The 18,159-nt window shown below is 38.9% G+C and overlaps 1 protein-coding gene across 2 annotated transcripts in view; it reads left to right on the top strand.

Annotated features, from left to right (window-relative positions):
• Positions 1–18,159, top strand: part of dnah9 (dynein, axonemal, heavy chain 9) — a 123,232-nt gene that overhangs the window by 57,260 nt on the left and 47,813 nt on the right. For both annotated transcript variants that reach the window (XM_051124665.1, XM_051124666.1), the window contains exons 41-51: positions 285–524; positions 4,165–4,326; positions 4,770–4,966; positions 6,285–6,447; positions 6,796–6,919; positions 7,874–8,016; positions 10,260–10,421; positions 10,770–11,003; positions 15,927–16,187; positions 16,294–16,719; positions 16,957–17,076. In XM_051124665.1, coding sequence (XP_050980622.1) covers positions 285–524; positions 4,165–4,326; positions 4,770–4,966; positions 6,285–6,447; positions 6,796–6,919; positions 7,874–8,016; positions 10,260–10,421; positions 10,770–11,003; positions 15,927–16,187; positions 16,294–16,719; positions 16,957–17,076 — 2,232 coding nt within the window. The remainder of the gene's footprint in view (positions 1–284; positions 525–4,164; positions 4,327–4,769; positions 4,967–6,284; positions 6,448–6,795; positions 6,920–7,873; positions 8,017–10,259; positions 10,422–10,769; positions 11,004–15,926; positions 16,188–16,293; positions 16,720–16,956; positions 17,077–18,159) is intronic.

Raw genomic sequence — 18,159 nt, 5'->3', positions numbered from 1 at the left:
TTCTGAACTCTAATAATATTTCTCAGTATTACTGTATATTAGCATGATTTAGAGGTACAGTTCACTCAAAAATGACTGTCATCATTTGCTCACCTTCAAGTTATTCCAAACCTGTATGAGTGTCTTTCTTCTGCTGAACACGAAGGAAGATATTTTGAAGAACGTTGGTAATCAAACATGATACAGTGTGTAATTGTATTTTGTAGATGTGTTCTACAATGTGAGCTATCGAAACAGAAGCGTGTGGTTTAATATGAATCTGTCGAACGATTGATTTATTTCAGAGGCATTTCTCGGTCTTTGCGCTCTCGTTTCCCGGCGTGGACGCTCTGAACACCATCTACTGCAGCATCTTGAGTCAGCATCTGCGCGGCGAGGGATTCGCAGCCGTTCTGCAGAAGAGCTGCTCTCAGCTGGTCCAGCTGGCCTTGGCCTTCCATCAGCGCGTCACCGCGACCTTCCTGCCCACCGCCATCAAGTTCCACTACATCTTCAACCTGCGAGACCTCTCCAACATATTCCAGGTACTCAGATCACACTCTAGCTAAGTCAAATAGTGATCTTTCAGTAATAAACCATTAATTCCAGCAATCAGTGTAAGGAAATGACTTACCGCTGTTCCGTCTCGGTCTTTCCAGCTGGTGAAAGTTTTATAATCTGGTCTATGTATAATATTGCATTGATATGATTGCCTCATAATGAACTCTGAGTTTGAAGAGAAAACAGTGTAATTTCTGTCTAACACTTTGAGATGATATGCAGATTGATTAACTCTAGAACAGGTCATGAAAACAGCACTGTCAGGAAGCTACCTTTCAGCTTCTGATGTGTTTCTCTTTGCAGTCAGAAATGAATAATTAACTCACCCATGGATTCTTTTCATGTGCACATTCTGACAAATGCATAAAATGAATTTTAATTAATGCATAAAATGGATTTTTATGTTTTGTTTTGTTTTGTTTTTTTAACTAGCAGGCACGCTTGTGGTCGTATTTAAATCCACTCCATTCTCAACCTAGTTAAGAGAGTCGACATCATTATCCAGATGCATAAACAGTTCAGCTTGTCCACCTTTTAAGTGCAGCTCTGCTGTCCCAGTTCTTGTTATTGTGCTGGATTAGACAAACGGCCTTTGGATTTCATTGTTTTAAAACGGCTTTACTGAGCCCCGTTTCCTCGCTTTAGCGATGATGAAAGCTGGAAAAGAAGAGAATAGCCTCTGAAGCTCCACTCATTGTTGTGGGTGCAGTCGGAGTAATGAAGCGAAATGAGAGAAGGAGAAAGGAGCAGATGAGACGCAGCTGAAGGAACATTTGAAGTGCGGCCCTTAGTTCTGCCTTACTAATTCAGCTCACAGTTCAGCTGCCGGAGGACAGAGACACACCACTGCCTCACAGCGAATCTCATGACACGTTCCCTCCGAGTTTTCCATAAGGCTTCATCTGCGGCTCTTTTTTTATCTGTCTTGACTGCACGTTCAGTGTTTCATTTTAGCCGAGACAGCGGCGATTGCTTGGTTGTTTCTCGGACCGCTTTAATTGGTTGGCGATACGCGGTATTAAAAGTCTCCTGTTACACCAAGAGGGACCCAAAGGCACAATCGTATCCAATTTGTTTTTGTGAACTCTTTAAAAAAAATTAAAAGGCAGCCTGTTCGCCCCACAGCCAAGAAAAAGTTTCCCATTTTAATAAAGTTCATTGGAAAACTTTTCTTTTTTCAGATGCTGCCGGTAGGTACTTCATTTCAGAGCGGTGATTGACGTGAAGTCATTAATTTATAGCCCGGGTGTGAGGAAATGTTTAGATAATTAGGCTCTGTTGAGGACTGGATGGGAAGCACCGCCGTATGTCATCAGAACAGAGTTCATCAGGTGCTGTCCGGCCGTGACTGGACCTGTATCTCGCTGAGCAGCGATGGGCCATCGGTTTGATTTATTTGTTTTCAAAGGAGGAAATGGCGTCTGAAGAGCCGCGTGTGTGACTGAGATTTACTGCAGTGCTGGAGCGCACAATAATGAACGCAGCAGCAGCACATCCAGCTGTAGGGGAGCATTTACAGCTTTAGATTATATGTTTGAATTGAATTCATTCACTGGAGTTGGAGTGTTTTGGCTGGTTTTCCTCTCTGCCTTTTTTATTATTATTAAATGAACTTATTTTTATTTTTGTTTTTCCAAAACATCTTTTATTTTTTTCTTATATATATATATATATTTTTTTCATTTATCATTATTTTTGTTATTATTTTAACAAACAAATATAAACAATTTCCTATTGCAGTATATGTTTTGTGAAATCATTTATATACACTACCAATCAAAAGTTTTTGAACCGTAAGGTTTTTAATGTTTTTTAAAGAAGTCTCTTCATGCCTGCATTTATTCGATCCAAAGTGCAGCAAATACAGTACAATTTTGAAATATTTTACTATTTGACTAAATGTTTTCCATGTGAATATGTTTTAAAATGTAATTTATTTCTGAGCTCAAAGCTGAATTTTCAGCACCATTACTCCAGTCTTCAGTGTCACATGATCCTTCAGAAATCATTCTAATATGCTGATTTGCTGTTCAAGAAACATGTAGTATTATTATTATTATCATTATTATTATCAATATTTAAAACAGTTGATTACATTTTTTTTCAGATTCTTTGATGAATACAAAGATCCAAACAATCAGCATTTATCTGAAATAAAAAGCTTTTGTAACATTATACACTATACCATTCAAAAGGTTAGAATAAGTACATTTTTTCTTTCTTTGCGGAAAGAAATTATAGAAACTAATACTTTTATTGTTGTTTTATTCATAAAAGAAATGTGAAAAAATTCTACTCAGCTGTTTTCAACATAATAATAATAATAAATGTTTTTTGAGCAGCAAATCAGATTATTAGAATGATTTCTGAAGGATCATGTGACTGGAGTAATGATGCTAAAAATTCAGCTTTGAAATCCCAGGAATAAATTACATTTTAAGATATATTCAAATAGAAAACATTTATTTAAAATAGTAAAAATATTTCACAATTGTACTGTTTTTGCTGTACTTTGGATCAAATAAATGCAGGCTTGGTGAACAGAAGAGACTTCTTAAAAAAACATTAAAAATCTTACTCTTCAAAAACCTTTGACTGGTAGTGTGCATTTTTTCTATATATATATAATTTTTGTATTTGCACTGTAACCACAGAGTGTGATTAAAACTAAATACACTGTATCATTTTACATGTGGAAATGCACTTCAGAAAAAAAAATAAATTATTGAGCATTTGCAAAGTGTGTGTTAATGTTGTCATGTTGACATGTTTATTGCAGTTGTTTTACAATTATTAGTTTGATTCAGAACTTGAATGGTTACACTTTGTTTTGAGAGGTTTCATGCAGCTTTGGCAGAGTCAGAAAGCATCTCAACGTGGTGTGTTCAGACAGGTCTGTGCTGGAATGAAGCTCATTCTCCAGTGATAAAGGGCTGTAGCAAAGTCAGATGTGCTCCAGAGTGTCAGAATGAAAGCTGAGAAGAAATCTGACAGATGCTCGCTGTAAATCCAGTGTCAGAGACTCTTTGGAGTGGGGTATGGACTTCAGGTCAGACCGCACGGCCGAGAGGCTGTTTATCCTTCCTCCTGATGGTTAATCAATATGAATTTGAGTTCTGGATCACACCAGCTGATGCTTTCAGGGATCCATCCGAGCATTCTGGATGACTGCTGGTCTTACCCAAAGTTCCCGGGTCAATTTTGGACATTGATGATAGTGTCACTTTTAACAAGCTGTAGGAGTTTAGTGTAGTGTAGTACATTGGCACAAAGAATGTCAGTATTTTATAATGATGAAATTAAAACACTACGCCTGCTCTGGTGGATAAAATAGAGTTTAAAGCAGTGCGATATACGGTATAGACGGATCAGATGTAGTTCTTTCCCAAAGTCACCAGTGGTCAAAAATCAATGGTTTGTACTTTTCTCTTTACACTCCAGCAGTTCAGTGTTTTCGAGCATCTTTCTCTGTTGAATTATAATCATATCTGCACTTTCATGCTTTTGGTTTATTTCTTTGCCACTGAGATCCAAACAGAAATGTTACACAGTAGTTTGAAATGCCTGGAGAAATGATGAGCCCTTTGTTATTGAGGTTTCAATTTGTTGTCTGTTTGATTTCAGGGCATCCTGTTTTGCACCAGCGAGTGTCTGAAGACTCCTCAGGACCTGGTGAAGATCTACCTTCACGAGTCCAACCGGGTTTACCGTGACAAAATGGTGGAGGATAAAGATTTTGCTGTCTTTGACAAGCTGCAGTCAGACACGGTGAAAAAGTTCTATGAGGTGAGAGTTTGTTTGACTGGAGAGAGTCATTAAAGGCCAATGCTAATCAGAGCAAAACCCTGCCAGTCCAGCAAATTGGGAAAAAAATGATTTCTGCTGTTTTTCTCTCCTCGGCCTCGCTCCTCCTGAGGCTTATGAGCGAACGCTCTGCAGGAAAGTGATGGAGAGAAATAGCGCTTTCCTTTTTTGCCTCTGCTCACCTTTAAAGCAACATCTAATCACCTCACATACACATGCGCATATGGGTAACAAGCCAGGGCAAGAAATAAAATACACCAATTTCTGTTGGTTCTGGAGAGGGAAAGGTCTCTGACCGCTATGAATTCTCAGGGTGGAGATCATTTGATTTACATCAGCTCCTTCCCAAGGCAGTAGCGCTCAAGCTTAGTTATTCACCTTTTAATATTTCATGCAGTTTTAAAGATGCTTTTTATTCCCACCAGGATATGGAGGAGACCCTGGAGGAGACCAGGGCCATGAATATGTACTGTCATTTCGCCACGGGCATCGGTGAACCCAAATACATGGCGGTTCAGTCCTGGGGGAGCCTGAACAAGACCCTGCTGGAAGCTCTTGACAGCTACAATGAAGTCAATGCGGCTCTGAACCTTGTCCTGTTCGAGGATGCCATGTCTCATATGTAAGAGAGCCAGAATGAGCCTCTGCTGATGGATGAACATCTGGGCACCACTTTAGACTGAGCAACTTATACCAGAAAACAGTTTGGGATCAGTTACGATAGTGTACTAGACAGCTAAACACACTAAAACACTTTGAGAAAAGTTTGATATCTACTTATCAAAAGTTATTAAGTATCTGTAAATTTAACCTTTTTAACTCCCAAATGCATTTAGATGGATCTCTTTGGGATGTCTTGTGCTGTTTTTTTGAGCGTCCGCCACTAGCAATGCAAGCTAATCCTAACCCTACCTCTAAGCAAAGCAAAGCAAAATAAAATACATTTACATTTACATTTAGACATTTAGTAGATGCTTTTATCCAAAGCGACTTACAAAAGAGGACAATAGAAGCAATCAGAATCAACAAAGAACAATATGTGCAAGTGCTATGACAAGTCTCAGTTAGCCTAACACAGTACACATGGCAAGGTGTTTTTTTTTTAATTATATACTAAATAAAAGAAAACAGATAGACTAGAAAAAAACAAGCTAGTGTTAGAGGCCTTGTGAAAAGAACAGAGAAGCTAGTGTTTTTTTGTTTGTTTTTTTGTTTTTAAGAAAACAAGCAGAGTAAGTAAATGAATAGAGTATAAGTCTAAAAGGGCAAGTACTTTTTTTAAAGAATAGAATTAGAATAGAAAGTGCTAGAGTTAGAGGGTCAAATAAACATGGAAGAGATGTGTTTTTAGCTGATTCTTGAAGATGGCTATGCTCTAATTAAGTTGGGCAGGTCATTCCACCAGGAGGGTAAATTTAATGTGAAAATAAAATAAAATAAAATAAATTGTAGGTAGAAGTTATAATTGTTTTTTTATAGTTTATAATTATAATTTATTATTTAAAATAAAGTTGTAATTTAAGTAAAAAATTATAAAAAATGTAACTGACTATCAGCTAATTGATATTTAATTTATGCAAATGCAGTTTTGCACATCCAGACCAAATCAGTGGTAAAATTTGGCTTTTTCGTGCTGAATCCTAACCGTCTCAACGAATAATAGATAAATCTGCTTTCAGGTTTTTTAGTAAATTGAGTAAACTAAGTGTTCAATTCAGCTGTCATGGAGTTGCTGCTACGTATTAATCAGTATTAAACTTACTAATAAATACTGTCCATTTATATAGCAGTATTGGACAGCTAATCTTAGTGGTTGATTTTTCAGGACAAACACTTTTCATGGAGTTAGGCATTACTCAGCAGGATGAAGTTTGATTCTTCCTCCGCATGACTCTATTTGGTCTCCTTAACCCTTCTGACCCTCGTCTCTCCTGCTTCAGCTGCCGTATCAATCGGATCCTGGAGTCTCCGCGGGGAAACGCTCTGCTGGTCGGGGTGGGCGGTAGCGGAAAGCAGAGCCTGACCAGGCTGGCGGCGTTCATCAGCTCCCTGGAGGTCTTTCAGATCACGCTAAAGAAAGGATACGGCATTCCTGATCTCAAGGTTCGCTCCGTTTATTAGCCTGAACCAAAACAAAGCATGCTCACAGAACGGCTTCCATTGCTCTGAATCTCCACTGAAACCGCTTGCTATTTGCCCTATCAAATATTCATTTTAATGCTCCTCGCTGGAGTATAAATCACCTCGCCTCAAATTCACACTCTGCCCTGCAAAAGTAAAAAAAAAATAATGGAATAATTAGCAATTACCAGAGGAGCTCTTGAGCACAATATGAGATTGCAGAGCTCATCAGCCCTCATGCCTGTAATATGTTTCATCTCTTAGCTTTCTGCTGGGACTGTTCCGGTAGAGGAGCTCATGATGTGTGACTGTTGTTTTGTGTATTTTTAGAGCGATCTAGGCGCATTGTACATTAAAGCTGGCGTGAAGAATATTGGCACGGTGCTCCTCATGACAGATGCCCAGGTCGCAGATGAGAAGTTCCTCGTGTTGGTGAACGACCTTTTAGCATCTGGTAAGCTTTGTTGTGTGTCTGCGCCCACTGGCATCACGTAGAGCTCGCTTTCTCTGCCAGATGATATGCATGGGGTATTTTGTGAAGATATGGCCGGAAATGTGAAAAAATATAAGACTGAGTCACTAGACTAATTTCACAATCCTTGCTTGAAGGAGTTCAGAGATTAAGTCAACAGTAGTCTTTTTTTATTAATTTCTATGAATCATTTTTTCAAGAAATCGATTCAATGATTAGTTTGAATCACCTGAAAATGTTCACTGCTCCAATAGCCTTTCTGTATGTTATTTAGAAAAAATATGCATTTAATAAAAATATATTAACATTTATTAACAACAACAAACAACAACAGTAGTAATGATAATAATATAATATTAAACTGATGATGATGATTAATATGCATTTTTGCTAATTGCACTTTTTTTTTTAAACAACAACAACAACAGTAATAACTATTTAAATATTGATGATACAATGATAATTACTAATATGCATTTCATTTTAGCAAACAATTACAGTATATGGGTAATTACTGCTTTTTATTTATTATATTGATCCATATATTGTCCATGTTGTGAAAAACTGTGGAAAACATAATTATAGTTATTTTTACTGAACTTGTTTTAAACATTTTGAATGTCGACAGATATCAATATTTGGTTAAAAAAGATGGATTCCTAAATCGAATCACCCATTTAGGTCATTTCTAAATATTAGGTACAATTGTTTTAGTTATATTTCCCAGACCTACAGCCTAAATCATGGCCTACTGTCATTTTTCAGAGTGCTGTATTATTTGCCTGTGGTCTATGGTATTTATAATGCCGTTGGCTGTTACCATCTTTCAGAGTGCTGTATATTATTCCATTGTAAGACTGATATCATGCTTTTAGATGCTGCTGCCAGCGTCTGTCTGACAGCTCTGTGTCTGTCATCGTTTTGTCTTCATCACAGGTGAAATCCCAGACCTGTTCCCTGATGATGAGGTGGAGAACATCATTGGTTCTCTAAGGAATGAAGTGCGTGGCCAGGGTCTGATGGACACCAGGGAGAACTGCTGGAAGTTCTTCATCGACCGTGTCCGCAGGCAACTCAAAGTGCGTGAGCAGGAGTGATTCATGAAGCCTTTATACTCCCACAGCCTGTAAGAAAGATTAGGCTCTGAAATGCCTCTGTAATGCTTCACACAATGACTAGTCTCAGCACCCGCAAATGACTAGATCAACACAAACAGAGAGGCGGCTTGTCCGAGGCTTAGTTCTGAATAGATGGATGGATGGACGGATGGATGGATGGATGGATTGATGAATGGATGGATGAATAAATGGGTGGATTGATAAACGGATGGATGAATGGATGGGGAGATGGTTGGGTGGACAGATGGAGGGATGGGTGGATAGATGAATGGATGGGTGGATGGATGGGTGGTGGACAGACGGATGGATGGATGGACGGACGGACAGATAGATGGGTAGACGGATGGATTGATGGAAGGATGAGTGGGTGGGTGTGTGTATGGATGGGTGGATGGACAGATGGATGGTTGGACAGATGGATACATGGGTGGGCAGACCCATAAATAGCTGGACAGATAAGAGGATGGAAGGATGGATGGGTAGACAGATGAATGAATGAGTGGATGGATGGATGGGTGGACAGACAGACAGGTGGATGGATGGATGGGTGGACAGATGGATGAATGGATGGATGGATGGATGGATGGATGGATGGATGGGTGGATGGATGGATGGATGGATGGATGGATGGGTGGGTGGACAGATGGATGGAGTGATGGTTGGAAAGTTGGATGAATGGATCGACAGATGGATAGATGAGTAGATCGATGGATGGATGGAATGGGTGGGTAAGTGTGTGTATGGATGGGTGGATGGACAGATGCGTGGTTGGACAGATGAATACATGGGTGGGCAGACCCATAAATGGGTGGACAGATAGGCGGATGGAAGGATGGATGGATGGACAGATAAATGAATGGTTGAATAGGTAGATGGACAAACAGGTGGATGGATGGGTGGACGGACAGATGGATGGGTAGATGAATGAGTGGACGGACGGATGGTGGTGGGTGGATGGATGGATAGACAGATGGACGGTTGGATGAATGGATGAACAGACTGATAGATGGGTGTACATATAGATGATGGATGGATGGGTGGATGGATGTGCGAGTGATGGATGAAGTAGGGGGTGTATATGTGTTTTGTGTTGATGTGTGTAATGGTGTGGTGTGGTGTGTAATGGTGGCCTTTTAGAAACCTTTTTACAACAATCTACACTGTTTCTGAATTGTTTTCCTATGTAAACATGTTCTCGACTGTTGACTTTGACCAATTTTTTTTTTTTTTTTTTTTTTTTTTTCTGATTGTGCATTATTGCCACCCACATTTTCAGCGGTGCTGGCTCTCAAAGTATTTTTCCTATTTGTTTTTCCCATAGGGATTTTAAAAAAGTCTTTTTTAAAGTGTTAAAAGCCATGAACCAAACCAACCAGCTATGAGAAGGATCACAACATTACAGGCTTTGATTTGAAGCAAAAATGTATTCGAAAACTGGAAAAAAAGACAGAGATACCAGACTGTAAACTACAATCCCATGAAGCACCGCAAACAACAGCATCAAATTAAAAATGATAGAGAAATCTAAAAACTATTAATTTTAATTTGTTGGTTTATCTATAGAAACAATAAGTTTTAAGTTAACTGAAAAATATGCATATATATATATATATATATATATATATATATATATATACATTTTTGTCTATACAGACTTGAGTACGTCATTTGTGGTGCTTCATGGGGGTGGGCGGAGCCTTGCTTACTGTGACTTTCTGATTGGTGGAATTTTCTGTATAGCATCATGGGTAATGTAGTTTTTCACCACAGTTATTTTAAAAATAAGTTAAATTAAGAGATTCAACAACAGGATATACAATCGATTAACAACCTAAGAGCTCACAACAGGTCTGTTTTAAAATAAAAAATAATTTTCCCAATGGAGAAAATGAATGGTGTTTTTCTGCCACAGCTGAGTGTTGCACTGTGTTGCACCATGCATTTCACATTTTAGAAACAGTTTAACAGTTTAAAGTCTCAAGACACCTGTACTCGCTTTTTAAATTTCAAGACCGCTCCACAAACACCTTAAAAGACATTTTAACAGTCAACCCTGAATCCATTTTAGAATTTTTACGTTTTACCTTAAATTGCTCTTGTTACCATCAATATAGCCAAGGAAACTGGTGTAATATTAAAACATCAACCAGCTACAACTGATACGCTTCTGTTTGTTTGACCATCACACTGATGGTCTCCTACAGGTGGCGCTGTGTTTCTCCCCTGTGGGCAGTAAGCTGAGGGTGCGCAGCAGGAAGTTTCCCGCGGTGGTCAACTGCACCGCCATCGACTGGTTCCACGAGTGGCCACAGGAGGCGCTGGAGTCGGTCAGCCTGAGGTTCCTGCAGGACATTGAGCACATCCAGGTGAGACGCTTATCTTGGAAACACTGCATCTCCATCAAATGGTTTTATCATGATTCCCTCAATCCTAAGAAGGTCTCAGCTGGTTAGACAGACACACCTCTCTTACCGCAGTAATGCGTCTCAATGCCATGTAATGCATTCAAGTGCAAATGCAAAGTGTGAATTTTTTCCTGAGGTGCCTGAAGTCATGAAGAACATAATTAGATTGGCCAAGCACTGTGCAGTCAGTTTCTGCATTATATTTTAGGGGGAAATGAAATAGCTGTGACGACCCAGTAGTATGACATTTCTAGCAATATTCTGGTAATTATATTTCATGTATGAACTGCTTTTTTTTCACCGATCTAGCCAGAGGTAAAGGACTCGGTGAGTAAATTCATGGCCTACGTACACGTGAGTGTGAACAAGACCTCAAAAGACTACCTGGCCAACGAGCGGCGGTACAACTACACCACACCCAAGTCCTTCCTGGAGCAGATCAAGCTGTATGGGAATCTGCTGGCGCTCAAGAGGAAAGATCTGACCTCCAAAATGGAGCGATTGGAAAATGGCTTGGAGAAGCTCAACAGCACGACGGCTCAGGTGCGTCTCTTCATGTGCAGGCCTTCATCGCGTGATGTTGATGAATTATAAACCCAAGAGTTACTCGCTCAGCATAGCATAATAAATGACAAGATAAATATCTAATGACTCACTGGCATTTATGGCTATTTGGATGCCTCCAGTGAACTAGATGCTCTTTCACTGCTGTCCTTAAAACAATTAAACACTTTTATTTATTTATTTATTTTTTTACATAATAATAGCAGAGGTAGTGTGTAGGTGAAACGGTTAAGAATAATTATATGCCAGAAGGTAAAGCAGGATGAGCATTAAAAGCATTAGACTGAGTGCTTGCAGCTCTGCTATAAGATTCATTTCCATGCCATAAATTTATGCACCATTTGCTAATTTATGTTTTCAATGGTCAGCACACATATTCTTCATTAATAGGTCCTCTTGAATGTAAATTAAACACATGCACCTCACGGAACAAACCAGTAGGAGTCTGATGCAGTTTATGCTGGTGTTTTAAATGCGAGTGGCGTAGGATAGGCTTTAAGTGTTTTTCTTCCCAGCAAATGTATTGCTGTCCCTGTCATTCTCCTGACAACGTTAATGGAGCAGGTCTGTCAAAAACATCACCCGGTCAGCCCGCTGACTATTCTATTGATCTATGATTATTGTGTTAGGAAAATGTCATTCTTTTCAGTTATGTGGGTTTTATTGCCTACTGTATCATTTTAGCTTGTGAGGTGAGCATTAATACTACTGTTAAGAATTTGATTCCATACCACTGAGTATAGTAGATTTCAGCTTGTTTTATTATTTTAGTTAGCTCAGGTATTGCATTTCTTTTTGGAACTGAGTGATCGTAGGCCTCAACAGACTTCAGTTTCTGAGTGTAAAAAAAGCATTATTTGGGGATATTCTTGTCAATATTCACTCAAAAATTCTATTTGGTTTTTCAGCAGTTTTTGTTTTTGAACCCTTTCCAACAATGACTGTTTGATTTTGAGATCCATCTTTTCACACCGAGGACAACTGAGGGACTCATATGCAACTATTACAGAAGTTTCAAATGCTCACTGATGCTCCAGAAGGAAGAACGATGCATTAAGAGCCAGGGGGTGAAAACTTTTGAACAGAATGAAAATGTGTCTTTTTTTTTTTTTTTTTTCCATTTAGTACTGCCCTTCAGAAGCTACAGAAGATACTTACATGTTTCCCAGAAGACAAAATAAGTTGCATTTACTGCTGACGACTTCTATTGATCTATGATTGTTGTGTTAGGAAATTGTCATTCTTTTCAGTTATGTGGGTTTTATGGTCTACTGTATAATTTTAGATTGTAAAGTGAGCAGTACCGCTACTGTTAGGAATTTGATCCCATAACCCTGAGTGCAGTAGATTTCGGCTTGTTTTATTTCAGTTAGCTCAGGTATTGCATTTCTTTTAGGAACTGATTGATCGTAGGCCTCAACAGACTTAAGTTTCTGAGTGAAAAAAAACTTTATTTGGGGATATTCTTGTCAGTATTCACTCAAAAACTGAGGAGCATAAGCTCAGAATAATGGCCTACAAGGCCAACAAAACCTGTGCTAATTTATTTGTCGTAGGACAGTCATTTTTCATCTGGAACAGCACAAGTGTAACATGGTAGAAAAAAAAAATACAAAAATTATAAAAGAGTTTTTAGAGAAGTTATGCCTTCTGTGAGCAAAGTCAGTAAATTAATTAATTTTTCAGATAAAGAAAATCCTGTCAAAATGTTTGGAACACAATATGATTAATAGCAAATTAAATAAGATTAAAACCCACTTGTGTTAAGTGTAGCTACTATTATAATATTTTAATATTAAACCAAAAAAAAAAAAAACAACTAATTAAACATTTTATAAGATTTAAGCTGTGTGTGAGGCCAACCTAACTTAACTTATAAATACCCAACCTTAATTAAAATGTCTTTTCAGGAATGTTAAATATTCAGATATTTTTTATTAAGTAAAAAAGGAAGAAAATAGTAGTGAAGAATAATTTTGTTCTGTTTAACATTGTTTATTTAATGTATGTTCTGGCCTCAGACTATCACGGAGACTAGCAACCGCGTAGCAACACCTTGGCGACCAGCCACAACAGCCTAGCAACGTGCCGGTGACTTTTGCATGAGTGACACGGTTCACATTTTCTTCAGCAAATCTCCTCATTAGCCATAATTGTGTTCTCAGCTACACTGTGCTAATTATTATGACTGAGACATTATGACTTATCTGTCGCGTCCTTCTGTTTGAGCTGCTTTATGCTTTCTGACGCGTTAATCCCGCCAGGGCAGACCTGCTCGAACACTCTTCTCAGGTAATGGCTTCAGCGCTTCATCCTCGTCCCTCCACCCTTCAGTGGAAAAGCTATCAGAAAGCTCATTTGTGTGCTGAGATTGTGCTTGCTAGTGACAGGAGGGGAAAATGTAAAATCACAACTCACACATACACGAGATGTATCCGATTGTGATGTTAGACATCGACGCCCACCAGAATAACCTCTTTACATTAGCGGTGAGAGGAAAGCCGGCCTGGCTAGAAATCAAAATTAAAAGTAGCTGCTAATGAGGCAGAAAGTTTATTGGTGCTGCTCCAGGCTGCTTTATTGAGGTGGGACCCCGTATCATGTAATTAGAGGAGAGCGGATATCAATTCAAGCTAGTTGGTCCCTGCCCACATTTGGGGGCGTAAAGGTGGTTTTATTCGTTTTATAGCCACTCATTAAGGCGTTTCATGTCTAAATGAGAATCTGCATTGTTTTTCTTTGCTCACAGTAAGCACGTTTATGATGTAACCTTCAGTTGATGGAGATCAGTTACGTTTATGGAGATGATAACAGCAGCGTTTGTGCGTTGGACTCAATCATCTATTATCTAAGAGTTCTTTCGCCTTTTCATCTCAAATGGTCTCTTTTAAGATGGTTTACGATATTTTAACAATGCAATATTAGGCTTGTGCTCTTTGATGTGAGCTTGTGAAGACGATCTGCTCTCTCTGACTGAAGAGGATCATTACAGACGTTTCATGTAGTTTGAGGAGCAGAGAGGGAGAAACTTCCACCAAGAGCTGCGAGAGCGCTGTCTGACTGTGCTTTCTGGGCAATTAGTCCTCCATCGTCTTTACCTCCTATTCATCAGTTTAATTACCCACATGATAGCAACTTGATTTTGTGGGTATTGTAGGGTTTCGCTACCCGAGGGCAGTTCATCCCTGACGTCTCGTTTTCTTAAGGCTAATCAGCTCATTTGGAGGCTGGAGAAAGGAAGCAGATTCGAGAGGAGTTTGGGATTGCTGTAGAACAGCCGTATTTGTCTGTTTGTTTGCTTCAGGAGCCACGTCGCGTTGCTTCGGATTGCGTCTGACAACAGTTTTCAGCTAATTGCGTATTTCGCCCAGTTTTCTCTCCCAGTTGGACTGTGTTTGAATAAGTGCCAGTAGCTGAACTCATTGTGACGTGTGAAAACAGAAATAGTTTATTAAAAAACGTTCATCCGTCATATCTCCGTGAACAGCGCTTCTTCACAATCCAGTGATTGTCATTTATCAATTAAAACTTTGAGCGCTCATTTCTCTGATAATATCACTAATATGATTTAACAATGAGTCTAGAACAAAAACAAATAGGCTGTTATTCAGAACAACTGCTGATGCAATTAGCTGATAACTGCAAGTTCATTAGCTTCCTCAAAAAACTTTAATAGGGAATAAATGCAGCACATACAGTATAATATTGTGATGCCACTTTATAATGAGGTTCAATACGTTGCACATTAGTTAATGCATTAGGTGTCATGAACAGTTTTTTTACGCCACTTAAAAACATCTTACATTCCCTGTCATAGACAAAGTATGTTTAAATTACATGTTATTTGGCAACATGCTTGAGCAAAAGTGAACATTTCTGAGGATTTTTACTGTTCCATTTGTTTTCCTCAGACTTGGAAAAATGTTGTGTGTTGTGTGTATACAGTTGAGGTCAAAAGTTTACATACATCTTGCAGAATCTGCAAAATGTTAATTATTTTACCAAAATAAGAGGGATCATACAGAATGCAGAATATATGAATACATACACTTGATTCTTAATACTGTGTTGTCACCTGAATGATCCACAACTGTGTTTTTGGTTAGTGATAGTTTTTCATGAGTCCCTTGTTGTCCTGAACAGTTAAACAAATTCTTTGGTTTTTCAACATTTTTTTTTCAACACCCTTTCCAACAGTGACTGTATGATTTTGAGATTCATCTTTTCACACTAAGGACAACTGAGGGACTCATATGCAACTATTACAGAAGGTTCAAACGCTCACTGATGCTCCAGAAAGAAAAACAATGCATTAAGAGCCGGGGGGTGAAAACTTTTGAACAGAATGAAAATGTGTACATTTTTTCTTATTTTCCCTAAATATAATATTTCTTCATTTAGTACTGCCCTTCAGAAGCTACAGAAGATACTTACATGTTTCCCAGAAGACAAAATAAGTAAAATTTACCCTGACCTTCAAATTCAAAAAGTTTTCACCCCCAACTCTTAATGCATTGTGTTTCCTTTTGGAGCATCAGTGAGAGTTTAAACCCTCTGTAATAGTTGCATATGAGTGCTTCAGTTGTCCTCAGTGTGAAAAGATGGATCTCAAAATCAAAATCAAAGTTGTTGTTGAAAAGGGTTGAAATACAGAAAAAAAAATGTTGAAAAACAGAAGGATTTGTTGGACCTGAAGGATTTTTCTAAAGAACAGTGGGCAGTTTAACTGTACTAAATAAAAAATAACATGCATTTTGTATGATCCCTCTCTTTTTTTGGTAAAATAACATTTTACAGATTCTGCAAGGTGTATGTAATCCTTTGAGTGAGCTAAACCTGAAAAAATCTCCGAAAACCTGGTCTTCATGTATGTATCTAATCTGTGTTTTTTTTTTCTCTTAGGTGGACGATCTGAAGGCCAAGTTGGCAGCACAAGAAGTGGAGCTGAAGCTGAAGAACGAGAGCGCAGATAAACTGATCCAGGTTGTGGGTGTGGAGACAGAGAAGGTGGCTCGGGAGAAGGCGGTGGCTGATGAAGAGGAGCAGAAGGTGGCCTGCATCGCTGAGGAGGTGACTCGCAAACAGAGAGACTGTGAGGAGGATCTGGCTAAAGCTGAACCTGCACTCATAGCGGCACAAGAGGCTCTGAACACTCTCAACAAGGTCTGATTTCACCATTCATGTGCATTATTAACAATGCATTTATATATAAAACATAAATAATGTACATAGTGTATGTAAATCTTGTTTTGAATCGTATTGTTTTCAGAATAATCTGACAGAGCTGAAGTCTTTCGGCGCTCCTGTAGCTGCTGTGACAAATGTCACAGCCGCTGTGATGGTCCTCACGGCCCCTGGCGGGCGTGTTCCCAAGGACCGCAGCTGGAAGGCTGCTAAAGTGATGATGGCTAAGGTGGACGCCTTCCTCGACGCCTTGATCAATTTCAAAAAAGAAGACATTCACGAGAACTGTCTCAAAGCCATCCAACCGTACCTGGCGGACCCAGACTTCAGGCCTGAGCTGGTAGCAGCCAAATCCAATGCGGCAGCCGGTCTGTGCTCCTGGGTCATCAACATTGTGAAGTTTTATGAGGTTTACTGCGAGGTCGAGCCTAAGAGGCAAGCCCTGAACAAAGCCAACGCAGAACTCGCCGCTGCGCAGGAGAAACTCTCTGTCATCAAGGCAAAAATCAATGTAAGTAGGGTTTTATATGTTTCACATTACATGTTCTGATCATTCTATTGTATATATATAACCTAAAATATTAATAGATAAAAATTAACTATTAATTTAATTTGTTTGATTGTATCAACTGAGTTTAGTTTTTGCAGATATGCATTAATTTTTTGATTTTTTTTTTTTTTTCAAATAACTTGTGATTAAAACTATTTTGTCTTATGACTTTCTCTGTCTGTGTTCTTCCCCTGACAGCAACTTAATGAGAACTTGGCGAAGCTGACGGCGAAGTTTGAGAAAGCCACAGCAGACAAGCTGCGGTGCCAACAGGAGGCTGAGACCACGGCGCGCACCATCGCTCTCGCCAACCGCCTAGTGAGTCTCCGAACGCATCAACACCACATTAAACCCAGAGCTGCTGCTTCCTGTCTTAATTAAGAAAAAAATAGATGAGCCAGCAAAACAGAAAAAAAAATCTGAATATTAATTAAAATGCAGCAAACCCCCAGAATAAGTCATTTATACTGTCCGTTCAAGCGTGCAGCAATACTAAGTCAGCAGGAAATCACGCAAACAAACACGTGCAGGGGCGCTAGCTTTGCCTGAAGCACACCGGCTGGAATTATTCATTACAATGATTGTTTGATGTGGGAATAATTGTGTGTTGTACAGCAGTGATATGGCAGTGACCTGAACATGTGTGAGGGGTTTGGTGTTGACCAGGGGTTAAAGGTCAAGTGTGTCATTTGCACACCACTGCGGGCAGCAGACAGAATGACACAAATAATGTATGTTTTCAGAATAAGTGGTTGCTGCTCAAGCAAACACAGCAGTGTTGAAAGCACCACAGGCTTCACACTCGAGGAAATCAATTAGGAATGGTTATTTAAAGTGCAAACTAGGAAAAAGAGAAATAGTTTTAACATGAAAATAATTACATACAGCACCTTTAAAGATCTGGGCTGGAAACCAAAAGGTTGAACTTCTTCATAAACTACATTAGTGCTGATCACTTGGCCAGCGGCAGTGGTTCCAGAAGTATTTTTCGAATCTGTTTTTTTTGCATTATAAAAAAGTCTTGGTTAAAGTGTTATAAGACATGCACCAAACCAACCAGCAACGAGGTGGATCACAACATTACAGGCTACAATCCCATGCATTGCAAATTACATAAAATGCAAATTACAACAAATTAAGATGGTCAAATATAAAACTATTCATTTAAATCTGTTGTATTTAGTACTGACCGGAATAAGATATTTCACGTAAAAGACATTTACATTTAGTCCACGATAAAAATGACCTTTTTCAAAAGTTTACATACACTTGATTCTTAATACTGTGTTGTTACCTGAATGATCCTCAAGTGTGTTTTTTTGTTTAGTGATGGGTGCCTTGTTTGTCCTGAACAGTTAAACTGCCCACTGTTCTTCCGAAAAATCCTTCAGGTCCCACAAA

This window comes from Labeo rohita, chromosome 12 (genome assembly GCF_022985175.1).
Source record: "Labeo rohita strain BAU-BD-2019 chromosome 12, IGBB_LRoh.1.0, whole genome shotgun sequence".
Lineage (NCBI taxonomy): Eukaryota > Metazoa > Chordata > Actinopteri > Cypriniformes > Cyprinidae > Labeo > Labeo rohita.
The sequence above is the reverse complement of the archived record's forward strand: the minus strand, read 5'-3'. Positions and strand labels throughout refer to the sequence as shown.